At 56.5% G+C, this 20920-nt stretch overlaps 1 protein-coding gene across 1 annotated transcript; it reads left to right on the top strand.

Annotated features, from left to right (window-relative positions):
* The first annotated feature begins 335 nt into the window (after positions 1-335).
* On the top strand, positions 336-18237 carry ACCS (1-aminocyclopropane-1-carboxylate synthase homolog (inactive)). The gene is made up of 15 exons (XM_008270084.4): positions 336-1058; positions 2037-2327; positions 4362-4421; positions 7338-7408; positions 8408-8477; positions 9212-9278; positions 10181-10278; positions 11137-11214; positions 11962-12062; positions 12558-12647; positions 14225-14270; positions 14354-14495; positions 17256-17398; positions 17524-17677; positions 17774-18237. Exons 2-15 carry the CDS (start codon positions 2037-2039, stop codon positions 17824-17826), a joined length of 1464 nt encoding a protein of 487 aa, XP_008268306.1. The 5' UTR covers positions 336-1058; the 3' UTR covers positions 17827-18237.
* The last annotated feature ends 2683 nt before the right edge of the window (positions 18238-20920 follow it).

The raw sequence follows: 20920 nt of genomic DNA, 5'->3' as shown, positions 1-20920 counted from the left end.
CTTCCAAGGAGGACAAATGCCAGTGTTCGTGGGGTGGAGTTAATTCTCCCTGTTGCAGGTGCCTGTGGCACACGGTAATTCCCTTTTAATTTACTTATTTGAGAGGCAGGGAGACCCAAGCACTTCCTGCCTCCCAGGGTGTACATTAGCAGGAAGCCACCTTGACCCAGGCACTCTGAGAGGGCACATGGGTGTGGCAAGTGGCATCCCAAACGCTAGACTGAGCGCCCGGGAGTTGTCTTTAGCAAGGAGCCGTCGCGTGATCCTCACAGGGAAGACAGGAACTGCAAACTGAGAGAAAGCGGACATCCGCGGCATTAGGGTTCCCAGGGGCTGGCTTTCAAAATCTGAAAACCAGAGGACTAAGGCCCGCTGCGACAGGATGCCAGCCGGGGAGGACCCTCCAGCTCCCGCCAAGCTCCCGAGGAGCCAGCCGGCGGTCTCCTTCCTCCAGGAGGTCCTCGCGGCGCCCTCTCCCCTGCGCCTGCCCCTCTTCCCTGCAGGGATCGGCAGCGGAGGCCCGGCCTCCCTGGTGTGCCCCTCCGGCCCGGGTCGCCAGGTGGCGGGCGAGCGGTAACGCAAGTCCGGCCCCGGCTCCCGGGTCCCGCCTGTCTCGGTCGCGCGTGCAGCGGTGGAGGGCGTTTCCGGGCGTGGGAAACGGACTCTGCGGGCGCGCGTGCCGGGCCCCCGCGCGGTGTCCCACAGCGCCGCCGGGGAGGCGCGATCACCCGACCGCCGGGCTTCCCTCTGCCCGCTTTGCAGAAGTCTCCGCCCTTCCCTGGCCCCGAACACACTTCCTCCTCCCGGAATCCCGGAGCCCTCTCTCCCGAGGCTTCCTCCGGCCTCCGGACCTCCCCTTTTTCGGTGTGTAGTGACCGTCAGCGGGATTCCGAAGTCCATCTCCCAAGCCTAGCCAGGCGCGGCCGTGGGCTCGCGGTCACCGCACTGGACACGGGGAGCTGGGAACCGTCCACACCCAGGACCCAGGCTGAGCACCCACGCCGGCCTCCTCTGCCTGCCCCGCTGCCCAGTCCTGAGACCCCGGGCTGTCTACGGAGGTGAGCGCTGGGGAGAGCCCAGCCAGTTAGGGGAGGATCCCAGAGAAGACCTCGTGGGGTGGAATGTAGCCCCAAGGGGGCTCCCTGGGTCGCTGGGTCATTTGATGTGAGCAGGCTTGCACACCAGGACCGGGGACTTGACTTGACGGGAGCGGGCAGTGATGATACAGTGACTGCTGTGTGGTTGAACTGTGTCCCGCAGCCTGGAACCTATGCAGTGTTTAAATCCTGCCTGCTACCTGGTGGCGGCTACTGCTCTGCCCTCTGTGGGGGGAACGGAGACGGGCTCAGCAGAGCGAGGGAGCTCACTTCCACGCACAGGACGGGCCTACCCTCTCCTGGCACCCATCGTCTGCTCCAGACCACTCGGTCATCTCAGCCTACCCTACACCCTACACCACCGTCAGGTTCCCAGGCTACACTCTGCTGGGAGCAGTTTTAAAAACACGTTTACGCCGGCGCCGTGGCTCACTAGGCTAATCCTCCGCCTTGCGGCGCCGGCACACCGGGTTCTAGTCCCGGTCGGGGCGCCGGATTCTGTCCCGGTTGCCCCTCTTCCAGGCCAGCTCTCTGCTGTGGCCCTGGAGTGCAGTGGAGGATGGCCCAGGTGCTTGGGCCCTGCACCCCATGGGAGACCAGGAGAAGCACCTGGCTCCTGCCATCGGATCAGCGCAGTGCGCCGGCCGCACCGCGCCAGCCGTGGCGGCCATTGGAGGGTGAACCAACGGCAAAAGGAAGACCTTTCTCTCTGTCTCCCTCTCTCACTATCCACTCTGCCTGTAAAAAAAACAAAAACAAAAACAAAAACAAAAAAAACAAACACACAAAAAAACACACACCACGTTTACTTGTCAGGCGGAGCCACGTTTACTTGTCAGGTGGAGAGAGAGAGAGAGAGAGAGAGAGAGAGAGAGCGCTCTTCTGTCCATTGGTTTGCTCCCCAGATGTCCACGTGTTGAATGCTCTTGCCTCCTGCAGATGTCCACCGTTTCTCAGAAGGAATCCGGGGCACCTGCTGCCTCTCCGGGCCCAGCCTCCACGCGAGACCTGAGTGGGGGCTGCGGAGATGACTTGGAAAGACAATGCTGCGGAGAACCGGACCAGAAGCTGCCGGGGACCCACGGCGTGGGCGATCCGGCCGCCACGTTCTCCGGTGACAGCCCCTTCTTGTCCTGTAGAGGGAGAGTCATTAAGTGGTTCTGGGACTCGGCCGAGGAGGGCTACAGGACCTACTGCATGGATATATATGACGAGGACCAGAACCCCAGTGTGAGTGAAGCCCCCTCCCCACTGCCACCCAGGAGGGGCCTGCAGGGTGGGCTACCTCCCCATGACTGGTAGAAGCCAACTTGCTCTTGTCAGGTGAAAAGCGGGGCAGGGTGGGTGCGGTGAATGTATTTTGAAGGCAGAGTTACAGAGGGTTGTGGGTGGACGGGTTGTACGTGGAGGAACTTGGATTTTTCTTGGTTACAATCTTAGCTCCTTCAAGTTCCACCTTTTCCTCTTCCTTCACTGCTGCCTGTAACTCAGGGGTCAGGAGCTGGCTGTGCAGGAGGCCTGGGGATTCTGGAAGGGAGAGCTTGGCTTGTGCCTTCCAAACTCCCTCTCTTAGGAAATAAATGCCCTGGCAGGGGGTGGAGTCAGGGCCTCCAAGGGCAGCATTTACGCTGACACATGGGCTTTTCTTATTGATCCTCTGCCGCCTGTTTCTGTCCGGTCAGAGTGCGAGTTCACTGTATTTACTATTTTTTAAAAAAGATTTATTTTTATTTATTTGAAATACAGAGTTCCAGAGTATCCAGAGATAGAGTGAGAGGTCTTCCATGCACTGGTTCACTCTCCAAATGGCTGCAACTCCTGGAGCTGAGCCCATCCAAAGTCAGGAGCCAGGAGCTTCTTCCGGGTCTCCCATGTGAGTGCAGGGACCCAAGCACTTGGGCCGTCTTCCACTGCTTTCCCAGGCCGTGGTGGAGAGCTGATGGGAAGAGGAGCAGCCGGGACTAGAACTGGAACCCATATGGGATGCTTGCGCTTCAGGCCAGGGCTTTAACCCACTGTGCCACAGCGCCAGCCTCCATACTGTATTCTTTCATCCTGTAAACATATAATGAGTTTTGCTAAGCCCCTTGAGAGACCCAGTGGTGTCTTGGACATACACCTGACCATCCCACAGCTTCCCATCAGTCGGAGAGAGACAGCAGGTCCATCAATTCCTGGACCAAAACTGACCAGAGCTTTGAAAGGGATAGATAAAGAGTTGAGGCTCCCTCTCCCTCTCCCTCTCTCTCTCTCTCTCTCTCTCTATTAAAGAGAAATTTTGTTTAAAATTTCTAATGGACAGGTGTTTGACTTAGCATTTAAGAAGCCTGTCGGGCTGTCCGTGTTCCACAGTGGAGTACTTGGTTCAGCACCCAGCTCTAGCTCTCATCCCCAGCTTCCTGCCAATGCAGACCCTGGAGGACGGCAGTGATGGCTCAACGAGTTGGGCGTTGGCCACCCAAGTGAGGGGCCCGAATTGAGTTCCTGTCGCCAATTGGAGTGCAGCCCAGCTATTTGAGGAGAGAACCAGTGGATGGAAGCTCTCTCTTTCTCTCTCTCGTTTCTTTCCCTCTGTCTCCCTACATATCAAATAAATAACTTTTTTTTTTAAAAAAGATGATTTTTTAAAAAAAGGGCTGGGGCCCCCGCTGTGGCACAATAGGTAAAGCCGCCACCTGCGACGCCAGCGTCCCAGATGGGCACCAGTAGAGTCCGGCTGTTCTGCTTCCAATGCGGCTTCCTGCTGGTGGCCTGGGAAGAGCAGCAGAAGATGGACCGAGTGTTTGGGTCCCTGCACCCATGTGGGAGGCTCTAAGGAAGCTCTTGGCTCCTGGCTTCAGCTTGGTTCATTACAGCCATCTGGGGAGTGAACCAGCGAATGGAAGCTCACTCTCTCCCTCTCTCTCTCTCTCCCTCTCCCTCTGTGTGTGTGTGTGTGTGTGTGTGTCCTCACTCTATAACTCTGCCATTCAAATAAATCTAAAAACCAAAAAAAGAGCTGTGGGATCTAGAAGAAAAGATGGCTTCCGGGGATGTTTGGGGAAGGCTTCCTGGAGGAGACAGCATTTGGACGACTCTCTAGAAATGGGAAGAGGGGATCTGGGAGCTGAGGGGTCAGGGCACAGCTTGAACAAGATAAAGAGGGCGGTCGCAAGGGTGGGTTGTAGAGAGCCCCCCCACCTTGTGCCGCCCTGGTGGGCTTCTCGGGCCTTTCACAGGTACCCTCTGCCGTGCCTACCCTGTCTCTGCACCTCTCATCTCCAGGGCATCATTAACCTGGGCGTCAGTGAGAACAAGCTCTGCTTCGACCTGCTGCAAAGCCGGGTAAGTCCTGGGGGTGCCACGGGTGACATCGCCACCCTCAAGGGACTTCTTCCCTCCCCAGGAGCCTGTGAGAGGCTCGGCAGCTGTGGCCTGGGAGTGAGGAGACCCACGGCTGCAGCTCTGCCTTGGGGACAAGCGTCTGTGTGATTTTGGGCCGGTCACTTCCCCCTTCTGCCCTGTTTCTGCTCAGACTCTCCCTGACTCAGCCTCTCCTGCTGTGTTGGGTGCTGGGTCCTAGAGGGGAAGCGCTCAATGCTATGTTGTGGGTTTGTAGCAGCTGGCTCTGCAGGGCACAAAATAAAGCCCCGCTCTGTAGCTGTGCTGGTTTCATAGTGTAAGGGCGCCCTCTGTGGTCAGGCACGGCAGAGCACACTCTGTGTCTATGCAGACACAGAGGCGGAGCTAATGTCGGGAGAGCTGTGGGTTGGACAGGGCACCAAGTCGCCAGGCACGGATGTTTGAGTGCTTCCTGCCTTTGGAAGGGAAATCATTTAGTTCCAAGTTTGTTAATTTAATGTTTTTTTTTTTAAACACAGTTTGTAAAATTCCTAAAAATTTCATAGTCAGATTTTTTGAGCTGGTGAGAGGCCTCTCCAGCAAACCACTGGAGATACCTGCTAAATGGGTCTCCCACGGCTGGAATGTTGGTCTGGGTTTGTAGAAACCGCAGTGCTTAACCCAAAGGAACCTGGTTTTTTCTTTTCTTTCTTTCTTTCTCTCTCTCTTTTTTTTTTTTGTTAAGGATTTATTTATTTATTTGAGAGGCCGAGTTACAGACACAGAGAGAGGCAGAGACACACAGTGCGAGAGAGATCGTCCATCCGCTGGTTCCCGCCCCAAATGGCTGCAGTGGCCAATCTGAAGCCGGGAGCCAGGAGCTTCTTCCGGGTCTCCCACGCGGTTGCAAGGGCCCAAGGACTTAAGCCACCTTCTGCTGCTTTTCCCAGACCATTAGCAAGGAGCTGGATTGGAAGTGAAGCAGCCAGGACTTGAACCAGCGCCCATATGGGATGCCAACACCACAGGCTGAGGCTTAACCTGCTAAGCCACAGCACTGGTCCCAGGAACCTGTTTCTAAAGGTGCAAAAGTCTCAGCTCTGGGAAGCAGGGGTTGTAGGGAGTAGGTGTTCCTCTTTTTCTAGAATATGTGTGAGGGCCGGGCCTTTGGCACAGCAGCTGAGGTACCGTTGGGACACCCTTGTCCCGTGTCACAGTGCCTGCCTGCTTCCAGTCCTGGCTCTATTAGCTCTTGGCTCATTCGCACCCTGGGAGACAGCAGGTGCGGCTCAGGTAATGGGGTCTCTGACAGCCACACGGGAGACCCGGACTGAGTTTCCTGTTGCAGGCATTTAGAGAACTCCCCACTGTGCTGATGTGCTGCCCAGATGACCCCAACAGCTGGGGCTGGGCCAGGCCAAAGCTGGGAGCTGGACACTCAACCTCAGTCTCCTACATGGGTGGCAGGAACCAACCACTTGCGCCATCACTGCTCCGGGGTCTGTATTATCAGGAGCACAGCCAGGGCATCAAACCCGGGGACTCTGGTGTGGGCCACAGGCATCTTAATTGCCAGGCCAAACCCCTGTGCCGGGAGTAGGTTTTAAAGGCCTGCTTTACCCAAAGCCAGCTCTTCCTTCTAGAACAGCTCAGCACTGAAATATCCAAAAGCTGAGCCACGTATATAATTTTAAATTTTCTACTAAAAAGGTAAAAATAAAAACTTGGTAAAATTTATTTTATTTACCTCCAAATGTGACCTTTTTAACATGTAATTGATAAAAAAAAAAGAATGGTATATTTCACATTCACTTTTCATACCGAGTCTTCGGAAGCCAGTGTGTCCCGGTTTGGACCAGCCAGCGTTGGTGTGGTCGGTAGCCACAGTTGGCCATGGCTGCCATATTGGATCGGCGGTAAAGCAGGAAGGACGGGAGGGAACAGGCTCTCCACAGGTGTACAGGAGTGGCTGATTCCTCTTCTTCCTCTGGTCCCAGGGCCCAAGGCCCCCATATCATTAGCCCGTCCTGGACACCCTACCCATGATGCCCTAGCAATGACTGACCCAGCACCGGGTCAGGGGTGGGTGGACTAGAAGCTGCCACAATGTCTCAAGTGGGAGGTGGCGCTGAGCCTGCAGACAGCGGTGGCCGGTGGCCATGTCCCTCCAGGAGTTGGAGCCAGGACCAGGGAGGTAGCACCCAAGTCGGGGGTCTCTTCTGTCACCCCTTGTAGAGCTCAGTGGCATGGTCTCCCATCCCTGTCCCGGCAAATCGACCTCTCAAATTTAAAAAAAAAAAATTTTTTTTTAGGTAGCAACATTGTATAAAGAGCACTGGACTAGGAGTCAGAAAATCTAGGTTTGGTCTCAGTGATGTTGGCTGAGCCATCTCACTTTTTTGAGCCTTGGTTTTGTCATCTGCCAAACGGGCATGAAAATGCCACACGTGGGTGCCACTCTGCTAGTGGTTTCTCTGACGAGCGAGCAGGACAAGCCATTGACTTTTTTTTTTTTTTTTTTTTTTTTTTTGCCAGGAAGAGTTAGAGAGAGAGACAGAGACAGAGAGAAAGGTCTTCCTTTTTCCGTTGGTTCACTCCCCAAGTGGCCGCTACGGCTGGTGTGCTCCACCGATCCGAAGCCAGGAGCCAGGTGCTTCCTCCTGGTCTCCCATGCGAGTACAGGGCCCAAGCACTTGGGCCATCCTCCACTGCCCTTCCTGGGCCACAGCAGAGAGCTGGACTGGAAGAGGAGCAACTGGGATAGAATCCAGTGCCCCAACCGGGACTAGAATCCCTGGGGTGCTGGCACCGCAGGCAGAGGATTAGCCTAGTGAGCCTAGTGACTCGAAAGGCACTGGTGCTGGCCAGCTGCAGGGGCAGTGCCGGCCCTCAGACTTGCTCTTTCCTCCCTGTCCCCAGCTGACTCAGAGCGACATGCTGCGGGTGGAGCCGGCCCTGCTGCAGTACCCCGACTGGAGGGGACATCTGTTGTAAGTGACTGTGCATGTGGTTCTCAACACAGGGCGGCTCTGCTTCCCTTGGAGGGGGGTGGCTGGGTTGTGGCACTGCCTGGAGACATTTGGGGGTCATCATAGTGGCAAGGGGTGCACTGCTGGCATATAGTAGGTAGGGCCCAGGGGGTGTTGCTAAAGCTTTGACAGTGCCCAGGATGGCCTCCCTCCCTGCCCCCAGCCAAGATGATTCCAGCGCCAGTGTTCATAGTGGCAGGTCGAGAAAGCCTCATCCTGGAGAGCCGTGGGCACAGGCCTCCTGGGACATCTGCAGGGAACTGGTGTCCCTGCCAGCCCCTCCCCAGCTCAGGAGCTGCCAGGGGGGTTTCACGAACCCGGGCCAGAGGCGTGGGCATGAAGACTCACGAGGCAAGGAATCTTTTCCTGAGGGTAGGATGGGAGGCGGTACACAGCACTGCTAATATCCGTGCCTGCTGAGCACTTCCTGAGGCCCAGGCACGCTTCGAAGGGTTCGGTGGCCAAGGAGGATCAATCCCAGCCCTGATTCTGACAGCACTCGTTAGGAGGGTGGGCACTGGGGGCTTGAGTGCGGACTGTGCCATTTTTACAGCAGGTAGCGTAATCCCATCAAACCTCAAGTCTCCTTGTAAAATAGGAACAGTAGGTGTGCCTTATAGTATTATGAAGAGTAAACGCTATTCTCCAAATCGCATCCGCACGCATAAGGGGACTGTTCACTAAGTGTCCACATAGGAACTAGGGGAAGTTTCTGTGATGAGGATGGCGACGATTGTGTCTTCACGCACACTACTCCTTCAATACCCCCTGAAGTCTGCCAGGGGGTGGGGTTGGGGTTCCTAGGCCGACTGAGAATGGACGTGACAGCACCTGTGCCTGCTGGGGGGAAGTGGGTGCCCAGGAGTGGAGATGGGTCCAGACCAGGGGAGAGAGGTGGTGGCTGCCGAAGGAGTGGCCGCAGGAGCTGTGGGGTGGCCTATCTGTCTGTCTGGTCTCCAGCCTCCGGGAGGAAGTGGCCAAGTTCCTGTCTCTCTACTGCAAGAGCCGCACTGCCCTCAGACCGGAGAATGTGAGTAGCCCCCTCACTCTTTCTGCTTTTGGGCCCCCACCCCCAACTTCTGTCTGGCTAAGGGTAAGGTGTGGTTAGCGTCTGCCCTTCCCTTGGAATTTTTCTTGAAAAACTCCCATTTATTTGAGATGCAGAGAGACAGAGCTTCTGCCTGCTGGTTTGCTCTGCAAATGCCCACAACCACCAGGGCTGGGCTCGTCTGAAGCTGGGACACAATGCGGGAGTCTCACCTGCTGCCTCCTGGGGTGTGCATCAGCAGGAAGCGGGACTTGGGAGTGGAGCTGGAACTCGAACCCAGGCTCTCGGATATGGGCTGTGGGCGTCCCGCTTTGGGTCTGAACTGCTGCGGCCGACTCAGTGGTTTCAGCCTTGAGCGGTTTCAAAGCAGAGTAAGGGGTGCCTCCTCCTGCTCCCCCCAAGTCCTCCATCTTCAGACTTCGGGGGTGAGTTCTGCCCGTGCTGTGCTGTGGCCTCTTTGCACACCTCTGGGTGACACCATCGCCATGAGCAGCTCCCTCTTCTTGCCCAGGTGACCTGGAGCAAGGTCCTACCAGTGAACTTGGCTGTTGGTCAGGAGGGGCCTTCAGGCCCCCTCCTGTGGCTTTGCTGGGACTGAGCCCCGAAGGGCACAGAGGAGGGCTCTGTCTTTCCTCCTGTGCTGTCCTGCGACAGAGGCTGTGGGTCCTTTGCTGTCTCCTGGAATCACCTCCGTCCCCTGCGTGTGTCACCCTCAGGTGGTCGTTCTGAATGGCTGTGCCTCCGTCTTCTCTGCCCTGGCCACTGTGCTGTGTGAAGCAGGGGGTAAGTGGACCCCGTGGCCCACCCTGCGCCGGGGCAGCCCCGTGCCTGCAGCGACCCCTGTTGCCCAGCCTCAGGGACTGCAATCCCAGTGCTCTCTGGCTAAAGAGAATCGCCTGGACCACAGCAGGGGAATGAATGGCTCCCCTGAGAGAAGAGACACCCAGGGGAGGCCGATGTGGTGTCAGGGTTCTGGAGCTTCTCTGCGTGGCTACTGTGGCCTTTCCTCCAGTGCTCCCCAGGTGGCTGTCACACCTGCGTGTGACAACAGGTCTCAAAGCAGAAAGAAAGGGAGGAGGTGGTGGCTGTCCCCTTTTTTCTCAGCAGAGGGAAACGGAGATTCTGTTTCTCTGCCAAGTCCCAGCGCAGTTTCCTTACGTCTTACTCACCAGCCCAGTCCATGCAAACAGGACTCGGAGAGCCAGGCTTGGCTTAAGCCACACGTGCTGGATTCCCCCAGGGCTGGGGGAGTGCTCACCTTCTTTGGACACAATGTCAGTCATAGCTGACAATGTGTCCCCCAGTGGTGCTGTCTTGGCAGGAAGAAACTCAGAATGGCTGCTGAGTGGAAGTGACCAGGACCTGGTCATGGTCAGGGTTATTGGATCCAGAGGACAGAGGCCCGCTTGTGATAGCTTCACCGATAATGATAATGAGCTTGATGGTGAGGCTCCAATGAGATAAAATGGAAGGAATGAGCAGCAAAGTGCCCAGCACAAGGGAGGTGCTCTGCAATTCTTAGCTGTCAGTTATCGCGAAGGGACTGGGCTCATGGATGCAGGCTTTAGAAAGGGTTTTGGGAAGTGGAGCCTGCACCAAATGTTCCCCAAGGATGTTGAAGGCTTGGACAGGAGTCTGGGATGTTCCAGCCAGAAGGTCACAGGCCCCGCCCACTCCATCCCCAGAAGTGTTCCTGATCCCCACCCCTTACTACGGAGCCATCACACAGCACGTCTATCTCAACAGCCATGTCCGTCTGGCCTACGTCCATCTGGACAGTGAGGTAAGAGCGCCTGGCCTCCCAGGTGGGACCCGGGTCACCTGTAGGCCACTTCCTGTGTCGGAATTCGAGGGTGCATGGGGGAGGAAGTCCAGGGAGGAAGGAATGGAGCCTTCTGTGGCCACATGACTACCCCAAGCTTGGGCTCCCCGGAGGGCCCAGGCTCCAAGCCCTGAGATCACTGAAGGCCATGTCAGAGCCGAAGGCCAGTCTTAGACATGGCGGAGCGGGAACAGGCAGAGATGATCTTGGGACAACAGCCAGAGACCCCTGGGGCCTCTGCCAGCAATGGGAGGGTGCAGGGGTGGGTGCCCCTGATGTCATGGGTAGGGGGTGTTTTATTTATTTATTTATTTACTTTTGAGAATGTTCCAAAGAGGCTGGAAAATGCAGGGGAGGAGAGGCCCAAAGGCTCAGGCATGGGGGACAACAAATTTTTTAAAAGATATTTATTTATTTGAAAGTAAGAGTTACAGAGAAAGAGGAAGACACACACACACGCACACACAGAGAAAGAGAGAGAGAGAAAGAGAGAGAGAGAAAGAGAGAGAGATATCAATCTTCCATCTGCTGGTTCACTCCTCAGCTGGCTGCAAGGGCCAGGGCTGGGCTAAGCTGAAGCCAGGATCCAAGAGCTTCTTCTAGGTCTCCCATTGATTCAGGGGCCCAAGCCCTTTGGCCATCTTCTGCTGCCTTTCCCAGGCCATTAGCAAGGAGCTGAATTGGAAGTGGAGCAGCCTGATCTTGAACTGGCACACATGTGGGATGCCGGCTTCCCAGGCGGTGGCTTAACCCATTATGCCACAGTGCCAGCCCTGGGTCAGTGAACTTGAATGGTGGCTTTGATGGGTGTTTTTGCAGGTCACTGGACCAGACGCACGTCCCTTTCAGCTCACAGTGGAGAAGCTGGAGGTGGCCCTGCAAGGAGTTATTTCTGAGGTCTGGAGGTTCAATCCGATCCAAGGCTGGGGGTTGGGTGGAGGTCTGAGCAGGGTACTGGCCACCATGCCTGGGAGAGTAGAGTTAACAGTCCGTGATGGGGACAGGTGGGTAGGGTGATGGCATAGAGCCAAGGTGGGAATCCAGTAGAACCTGCTCATGGGGGTCTTCCCATCAGGAAAAGACCCCAAAATGTCAGTATATTGACAATCGACCTCATTCAAAATAGTCCCTTCCCACTCCATCTGATCCTGACTCCGTGGGTCTGGTGTGGAGGGCCAGAGTCTGTCCGCAGCTCCTCCAGTCTCCTTGGTGACTTGAGGGATATCCTGACTTGAGGGGGCCTGAGGTCTCCCCAAGAAGGGCAGAGACTGGAAAGTATTCCAGGGCTCCTCTCCCGTCCACTTGTTAGCAATCTGTCTCCTCCATTGTTTTTCCTCCTCAATTGTTAAAGCTGTGTATGTTCACTGTGGGAACTCCTCCAAGTTCTCCCAGCAACGGTGCCCTCCACTGGCCTGCTGGCCTGTGGGCATCTTGCCTTCTGGGCTGTGTTCCCTGCTGTCATCCCAGTCGCGGTGCTGCGGATGGAACCCTGTGCCTTGTTGTACATTTTGCAGTGGCTCGTGCCCTCGTTCCCCGCCACTTTCCCAGGGAGCCGCCCAGCAACCAGCCTGGCCCAGTGGGGCTGTGAGTCTCTCTGGCCTTGGAGGAGGTGCTGAGGGTCTCCTGCCCCATGGCTGGTTTCAGGGTGTGACGGTCAAAGGCCTCATCCTCATCAATCCCCAGAACCCTCTGGGTGACATCTACTCCCCAGGGGAGCTGCAGGAGTACCTGGAGTTTGCCAAGAGGTGAGGTGGCCCACACTGCTGGCGCCAGGCAGCTGGGCAGAGCCAGCTTCTGACGTGGGCTCTGGGGAAGATCCTGACGTCCTCTTCCTCCTGCTGTGTCCAGCCTCCTGCTTGGACCACTCCCTGGCAGTGGGGTGGGGGAGGGGAGCTTGTGGGCTGTTATTTCTCCCCTGCTCCCCCGCCCCCATTTCTTTGTATATCGACAGCTTTCACTTGGTGCACGCGCTAGGAACCAGGTGCCGCGCTCAGGTGCCCCTCCCGTCTGGAGGTACCTGGTAGCTCCGCCTCTCTCCTATAGAGCGTCATGGGCTCCACTGTCGGCGGCTTTGTGTGTGTCCTGTTGCGTTGAAAAAGCAGAAGAAAGGAGGGTGTTCAGGGGACATCTTGGTAGCCCCGGGCTAGCCTGGGTTCCCCCTGGAGTTGGGCTGCTCTGCCAGCCACCCCCAGGGAAGGGTGGGCCTCCAAATGGAGCTCTCTCTCCTCCCCCCCCACCAGGCACGAGCTGCACGTGGTCATGGATGAGGTCTACATGCTGTCCGTGTTTGATGAGGCGCTGGAGTACCGCAGCGTCCTCAGCCTGGAACGGTGAGGCTCTCCGCCAGCGCCCTGTGCTCTCCCAGCGCCCTGGCCTCTCCCTGGCTCGGTCCCTCCTCCATCTGGCTGACCCCACTGCTTCTCAGATCCCTGGGGAGTAGGAGTGCTCTAGAGTCGCGGTTTTCAGTCTGTTTCTGGGGTTTCTGGGAGCTCCAAGGAAGGGGCCTCGGGACTCCCTGCAGGAGGGGCTGCCTGGGTGGACCCTGGCTTCCTCTTCTGCTCCCTTCAGCCCCAGGGCAGCCCCAGTCTTACTCTCGTTCCCTCATTGATGCGTTTCAGCAAATACTGCTGGCGCCCCACGCACGTGCCAGTCGCTTCCAGCCCTTTAAATATTGGGCTCCAAAGAAACTTATTTGACTGAGAGAGAGAGTGAGAGAGAGAGAGAGAGGCTAGGTTCTGGTTCACTCCCCAAATGCCCACAAAAGCTGGGCCTGGGCCCAAGCCAGGAGCCAGGAACTCAATCCAGGTCTCTCAAGTACCTGAGCCATGGCTTGCTGCCTCCCAGGGTGTGTATTAGCAGGAAGCTGGAAAGGGAGCCCCGCTGGGGCTCAAACCCACGCACTCCGCTGTGGCATGCGGGTGTCCCAACCAGCGTGTTGATCACTGGGCCAACCCCCTACCCCACCCCAGCGCAGTATCAGACTTTTTTCATTCTGTTTCAGTAAGCAAATAATCTGTGGCCACAGCACCTCTGGAATACTGGGGCCAGATCACCTGTGCAGTCTATAAATGGGAGCTGCAGGGGTCCCAACAGTCCCTGAGCTTCGCTCGGCCCCTTCAGCCCTGCCGAGGCTTCTCCGCCCGCCCCCTCGTGGAGTCCCCCCGACCCCAAGCTCTGCAAAGTAGACCCAGCGTGGGTTGTTGCTTTCATTCCTTCCTTTTAAGGACTGGGAAAGTGAGACACAGAGAAAGCAGCGACTTGCCCATGATCTTGGTCCTGGGTGTGTGGTGTGTGCTGGGTGCTGGGCGAATAGCCATGAACCAGAAAGACATAGGCCCTGGCTGGTGGAACTCTCCATTCTAGCCAGAAAAAAAATTTTTAGCTGCTAACTACACAGCTGGTCATTTGTTCCTGGCCATGAGGAGCGTTGAAATGCAGTCTGGGAGAGTGCTGCAGAGGGTACCCAGCTCACCTGGCTGGTGGGCAAGGTCAAGGGCGCCTTTTGAGGATGTGACACTTGAGCTATGCTGCGAATCAGGACACAGCCAGCTTTTCCCACAAAGGGCCAGGTGGGAAGTATTTTAGACTCCTAGGCCATTTGCTGTTTGCTCTTTCACTCGCCCCTGCTGCATAGTCACTGTGTGAAGGGATGAGCATAATCACTGTGCTCTGATAAAACTTTATTTACAAAAACAAGCCGCAGGCTGGTTTGAGCCTATGGGTTGTGCTTTGTCAAGCCCTGCTCCAAAGGATGCCTGGGAGTTGGTGGTTCAAAGAGATGACCCCAGGGCTTGGCCTGGGGCCCAGAGCCAGATCCGTCCCTCCGTCTCCTCATCTGTGCAAGCAAACACGCGTGGGCTGCCCTGCTGCTCTGCTGGGCCCTATTCCCACGCTGTGCTCTCTGCAGGCTGCCAGACCCCCAGAGGACCCACGTGATGTGGTCCACCAGCAAGGTGAGGTCCTGGCTAGCCGTGGGGGGCGGGCAGGGAGGTGGGAGGAGAGGGCTGGCCGTGGACTAAAGTGCCCGTTCTTCCAGGACTTCGGGATGTCTGGGCTCCGCTTCGGCGTGCTGTACACAGAAAACCAGGACGTGGCCACTGCGGTGGCTTCACTCTGCCGCTATTATGGCCTTAGTGGCATAGCCCAGCACCAGATGGCACAGCTGCTACGAGACCACGGTGACTGCCTGGGCCTGGTGACCTGGGAATGGGGAGGGAGGGCGGCAGTGAGTCTGGGGTCGTGGACGCTCAGCCCAGAGAGGAACTGAGAGCAGGGATTGAGAGGGCCAGCTGGGCTGCCCGGACTGAGCCTCGCCTACCCTATCACTTCCCAGCGTGCATCACCTTGCTTCCCGTACAACGCCCCAGCAGGGGTCCTAATGGGACCTGCCCTGTGGGGTTGGTGTGCTTGGTAACTCAGCACTGAACCTGGCCTGTAACAGGGGCTTCATTGGTGTGAGCTCACTGTTATTAGTCGTGAACACCACTTAAAAGACAGCAGAAGCTGCTTAGAGAAGATTGTTACGATGGAAGTCTCTCTCTCTCTCTCTCTCTCCCTCCCCCCCCTCTTCCTTTCCCTCTCCCCCCTCCCCCTCTCCCTCTCTCCCCCTCTCCCCAAATCTATTCTGTTTCCAAGTTCACATAGTGAGCGTGGATAGCTTGCCGTTAATTGCCTCCATGCCTTGAGCCCTGCAAACACCCGTGCTGTATCATCTCACTTGTCCCTCTCCGGAATCCCAGGCAGCAAGAAGCCCTGTTTGCCCTATCACTCCCCTTATATAAGATGATGGAAATGAGTCTCAGAGACCACACACCTGCTGTCAACAGCTAAGATTTAAAGACACAGGGACACCCAGCATTGACACGGGTGCGGCTCGGACTCTCACCCATGGCTGGTGGAAGTGTCAGTGGTTCATCCACTCTGGAACACAAGTCGGCAACGTCTCAGAAAGCTAAACCCACCCTGACGGAATGACCCGGCTATCCTAATACCACGCTCTGCACGTCGACAAGTTGGTCAGTGACGGACCTCACGTACGACAGCAGTCCCGTGAGATGTTATCCCCTGGTGACGTCATAGCCATCCTAGTGTTGTGGCAGGACACTCTGCAGCGTTCACACAGCGCTCCAATCGCCCAGTGACGCATTTCTCAGGGTGTGTCCTGATCTTTAGGCCACACACAGGTGCCTCAGCGCTGACGGCCCCACACATCTCGTGAATGTGTAGCTGCTCTAGTCATAGCTGCCTATCGTGGGAATCAACCCAGATGCCCTGCAGAGATGGCTGGAGCCGTGGGCTGTGGCACGTCCACACAGTGGAGCACTGTTCTACAGTAAAACTCATGGCAACACAGGCCGCTCTTCAAAGGCATCGGGCTGAGGGAAAGAAGCTAGCCCCAGAAGATGGCGTGCTGGAGGATTCTACTTCTGTGACATTCTGGAAAGTTCTATGTAACAGATGAGTGATTCATGGCCAAGAAGCGGAGGTGACTCGACACAGCATGAGGGTCCTCTTTGGGAAGATGGGACTGTTCTGAATCCGACTCTGGTGGGGGCTACACAAATCTATACGTGCATTTAAATTCATAGGACTTCACACAATGAAGCTTAAATACAAATGAGGATCAGCCAGGTGCAGTTACCCTGGGCTCCACTGATGGGCCTGAGCTTTGGGCTGTGTGATGTGAAAGCATGATTTTAAAATATTTATTTATTTATTTGAAAGGCAGAGGAGAGACAGAAAAAGAGGGAGAGAGGGGTCTCCTGTTTGCTGGTTCACTCCCCAAATGCCTACAACAGCTGGGGCTAGACCAGGCTAAAGCCAGGAGCCAGTGACTAAATCCAGGTGTTGCCCACAGGTGGCAGAGACCCAAGTATTGGAGCCGTCACCTTCTCCCTTGCTGGGTGTTCGTGAGCAGAAGTCAAGATGGAGCCTGGACGTGAACCCAGGCACTTTGATAAGGGATGTGGGCGTCCCAAGTGGCATCTTTTGTTTTGTTTTGTTTTGACAGGCAGAGTGGACAGTGAGAGAGAGAGACAGAGAGAAAGGTCTTCCTTTACTGTTGGTTCACCCTCCAGTGGCCACTGCGGCCGGCATGCTACAGCCGGTGCACCATGCTGATCCGAAGCCAGGAGTGAGGTACTTCTGGTCTCCCATGTGGGTGCAGGGCCCAAGGACTTGGGCCATCCTCCACTGCACTCCCTGGCCACAGCAGAGAGCTGGACTGGAAGAGGAGCCACCGGGACAGAATCCAGCGCCCCGACCGGGACTAGAACCCGGTGTGCCAGCACCACCACTTTCTAACCAGATGAACCTCTGGCTTGGGTTCTGCGTCCTGAGAAACTTGTCATTCTCAGCTGCAGAATGGAGTGCAGGACCTGGCGCTGTCAGGGCGGAGTCTGGATTTGCAGTCCGTGTCCCGCCTACCCCACGGCCAGACGGAGGGGCACTTGGCACAGTCACTTGGGGCACTTGGCACGGGCGGCTGGTGGCCTTTTTCTTTTCTTTCTTTTTCAGATTTATTTATTTACTTGAAAGAGTTACAGAAAGAAGGAGAGGCAGAGAGAGAGAGAGAGAGAGAGAGAGAGGTCTTCCATCTGCTGGTTCACTCCCCAGTTGGCCGCAACGGCCGGAGCTGTGCTGATCCGAAGCCAGGAGCCAGGAGCTTCTTCGGGGTCCCCCATGCAGGTGCAGGGGCCCAAGGACTTGGGCCATCTTCTAGTGCTTTCCCAGGCCACAACAGAGAGCTGGACCAGAAGTGGAGCAGCCAGGACTCGAACTGGTGCCCATATGGGATGCTGGCACTGCAGGCAGCGGCTTTACCCACTATGCCATAGCGCCAGCCCTGGTGGACTTTTTCTTTCCAGCCTTTAGACCAGCGGGGTAGAGTGGAGGGTTGATGGGACGTTGATCTTTGACTCCCCTTTCACCCACAACAGACTGGATCAGCCAGGTGTACCTACCGGAAAACCACGCCCGGCTCAAGGCTGCCCACACCTACGTCTCTGAGGAGCTGCGCGCCCTGGGGATCCCCTTCCTGAGCCGCGGGGCCGGCCTCTTCATCTGGGTCAACCTGAGGAAGGTAATGGAGGTGGAGATGCAGGCCCGGAGCGAGGTCCAAGCCTCCCTGCAGCAGATGAGGGGCAGGGCAGGGCAGGGCTGGGGGCGAGGTCTCGGCTGTACTCGGAGCCTCTGCTTCTCGCCCAGTACCTGCCGCAGGCCACCTTCAAGGAGGAAGAGCTACTGTGGCGCCGGTTTTTGGACGGCAAGGTGCTGCTGTCCTCTGGCAAGGCGTTCCAGTGTAAAGAGCCCGGCTGGTTCCGCATCGTCTTCACCGACAAGGCCCACCGGCTCCGCCTGGGTGAGCAGCCCACCCTCCCCGCCCAGCTCCTCTGCCCTGCTGGCCCCAGTAGCCTCAGCCATCCATGCTGACCGGTCCCTGTCTTCCCCTACACAGGGATGCAGAGGTTTCGGCAGGTGCTTGAAGGGAGACCCCACTTCCGGACCTAGGAGCCAGGTGACCAGCACAGGCGAGCTGCTCAGTGCCGCTGCACCTGACCCAGGGCCTCGTGGGGCTGCAGAAGACTGGCTTGTTAGGAAGTTGCTCAGCTTGGCTTTGCCCTTGTAGAACTCTGGCAGTGGGAGACCCCTGTAGCTGAGGTTCAACCGGGGCCGCCCCTGTTCCCTGTTCACTCGGTGCACCTGCCGTGAGTCATCTGCAGGATGGAGGAGTCGTGACTGTTCTCAGCCACAGCCCTCAGCCCCCCGGGGGGCCTGGGAAAGAAAAAAACAAACAACCTGGACCTTGTTTTTAACTGCGCCTTTATACCTCTTCCTTGGTTGCCAGGGAAACCAGCCCAGGGAACAGCATGTCTGCCAGCGAGCATGCCAAAAACATAATAAAAAAGTGCTAACTCTCAATGACAGGGAGGATGGAATGCATTGTGTTAGTTCCCATCACAGCACACCAGGAACCTGGGACAGGCCTCTGTTTGGGATGAGGGGAACAGGGCCCGTGCATGAGTCACGAGCGGCTTCTCTGGGGGAAATGAAGTGCCCCTCTGTCTCTGGTGTGCTCCTCTTCTCCTCCTTGGGGCTCCTGGTGTCCCCAAAGTACAGCAACCTAGCGATGGCTGTAGGGGGACAATTTGGGGCTGGAACTGAGGCTGCTGTGGGGCCTGGCTGACCGGGGCTGGCCTGGCCATGCTGAGTATGTGGACCAAGGGCTGCCCACCGCGTCTCCAGGTGTGCTTCAGTTCTGAGCCTAAGTGAGTTTTCATCTGAGCCTGACCACCACCTGCTTAGAAGAGCTGACTCTTTCCTTGTTCCTCCTTGAAGAAACTGTCAGTGAAATCAACGCTTTCCTCCTGTAAACCGTGCTCTTCGGTTTAAGGTCATTCATCATTCATTCATTCATTCATTCATTTTTCTACCCCATCTTTTTGTCGAATACTGTCTCTGTACCAGAAACTGTGCTGGGTCATCTATTTACAGAAGGGGAAACCGAGTCTTGAAGAGGTGGAATGATGGGATGGATGTCACATAGCAGAAGTGCATCAGAGGCAGGATTCTAAGTCAGCTGGGTGTGGTCCAAAATCCTGTGCCTGGGCCATGCTCTCCTGCCAGTTCCCGGCAGCACCCTCGACTGTCCCCAGTCCTGAGAACCAGCTCTGTGCAACCACCACCATCATCTTCAATCTCTTAAAGATTTATTTATTTAGTTGGTTAGTTAGTTATTTTGTTTGACAGGCAGAGAGACGGAGACAGATCTTCCATGTGCTGGTTCACTCCCCCAAATGCCCACCACAGCCAGGGCTGGGCCAGGTTGAACCAGGAGCCTAGAGCTCAATCCAGGTCTCCCATGCGAGTGGCAGGGACCCAAGGACTTGAGCCGTCATCTGCTGTCTCCCAGGGTGCACGTTAGCAGGAAGCTGGAACCGAAAGCAGAGCCAGGCTGAACCCAGGCACCCTGATAGGGTTGTGGGTGTCCCGAGTGACAGCTTAACCGCTGCACCAAATGCCCTGCAACCCTTAATTATTTTTAAATGCCATGGGCTAGGGAGAGCTCCTTTCCACTCCCAATTCCGAGATTGCTGGGGTCAGGGTTTGTTTTGCCCAGGAGACGTCAGCCCCTGTGGAAGGTCAGGTTCAGAGGTGACCATAGAGAGCCCCCTGCACCTCACCAAGCACTTCTGCTGCGACTCTACCACTGCATGTCAGGATTCTCCCTGCCACGCTTCCCTTTTAGAATGTTCCAGAAGGATGACTCCGGATGCCTCTTCAGAGGAAATCCACGTGAGCTCCCTCGTGCAGGCTGATTGGGCCAGGAATCTGGACCTGTGCCGAGCTTATCTCTCTTTGCAGGGAGGCCTGCAGCTCCAGCGGGCTTGTGCTCTGCCGAGCACGTGTGTCTGTGGGCGTGCTGCCCCGGAGGGTGGATGGGACAGACTGTGTTCCTTGTGCGTCTTCTCCTCTCACAATTTTGCTTGGCTTGTGACTGCAGCCAGTGAGCTTTGTGCACGTGAAGCCCGATAGTCTCTCAGCAGCACCAGTATCTCTTACTTTCTGTCCTGGGCTCTCTCCACACCCCTATGGACTCCTTGGGGGCACGTGCACACCAGGAACTAGGAGAGAGTTAACACTTCTGGCCCGGTCCTTGAGCCATCGAAGCAGGGGCTGGTGGATAAAGACTTCTTTTCTCCACGCAGATGGACGGTCCCTCGGGTTGAGGCCTGAGTGCCCACAGCAGTGGCCAGCTCTATAAGGCACCTTTGGGATGGCTTGCTCTTGTCTCCGGCTAACTCATTCCAGTCTGTCCATTCTCTTCCCTAAGATCACTTCCTCGATTCACTACCTGCATGAAAGCCTTGCCGGGAACCTAAGCAAGACCAAGCATAGGGCCGGCGTCGCAGCTCACTAGGCTAATCCTCCGCCTTGCGGCGCCGGCACACCGGGTTCTAGTCCCGGTCGGGGCACCGGATTCTGTCCCGGTTGCCCCTCTTCCAGGCCAGCTCTCTGCTGTGGCCAGGGAGTGCAGTGGAGGATGGCCCAGGTCCTTGGGCCCTGCACCCCATGGGAGACCAGGAGAAGTACCTGGCTCCTGCCATCGGATCAGTGCGGTGCGCCGGCCGCAGTGCGCCAGCCGCGGCGGCCATTGGAGGGTGAACCAACGGCAAAGGAAGACCTTTCTTTCTGTCTCCCGAGCTGCTTCCCGCAGCGACCCTGAGACGCAGGTCCAAGTCCACACCATTCTCACCCATCCCCTACACTGTGCCCCCAAACATTTGGACATTTCATGGCTTCTGTGAATTCTTGTTAAGAATCCTCTATTGCCAATATTTTAAAAAATGACCAGGAAATTTCTAGGGAAATAGTTTTATTTTCTCAATGAGAATTTTTTTAAAGATTTATTTATTTGAAAATCAGAGGTAGAGAGAGGCAGAGGCAGAGAGGGAGAGAGGTCTTGCATCCACTGGTTCACTCTCCAAATGGATCGATGTGGGCTATCCCATGAAGCTGCCTGCCTAGCTCATGCAGTTAGCCTGACTGCTAGCAGGCAGCGGGACCCCCAGGCACATTTCCCCCACCCCTGCCTCCTCCCAGT

Source organism: Oryctolagus cuniculus, chromosome 1 (genome assembly GCF_964237555.1).
Source record: "Oryctolagus cuniculus chromosome 1, mOryCun1.1, whole genome shotgun sequence".
Taxonomy (NCBI): domain Eukaryota; kingdom Metazoa; phylum Chordata; class Mammalia; order Lagomorpha; family Leporidae; genus Oryctolagus; species Oryctolagus cuniculus.
Note: the sequence above shows the minus strand (reverse complement) of the source record. Positions and strands in the feature narration are given on the sequence as shown.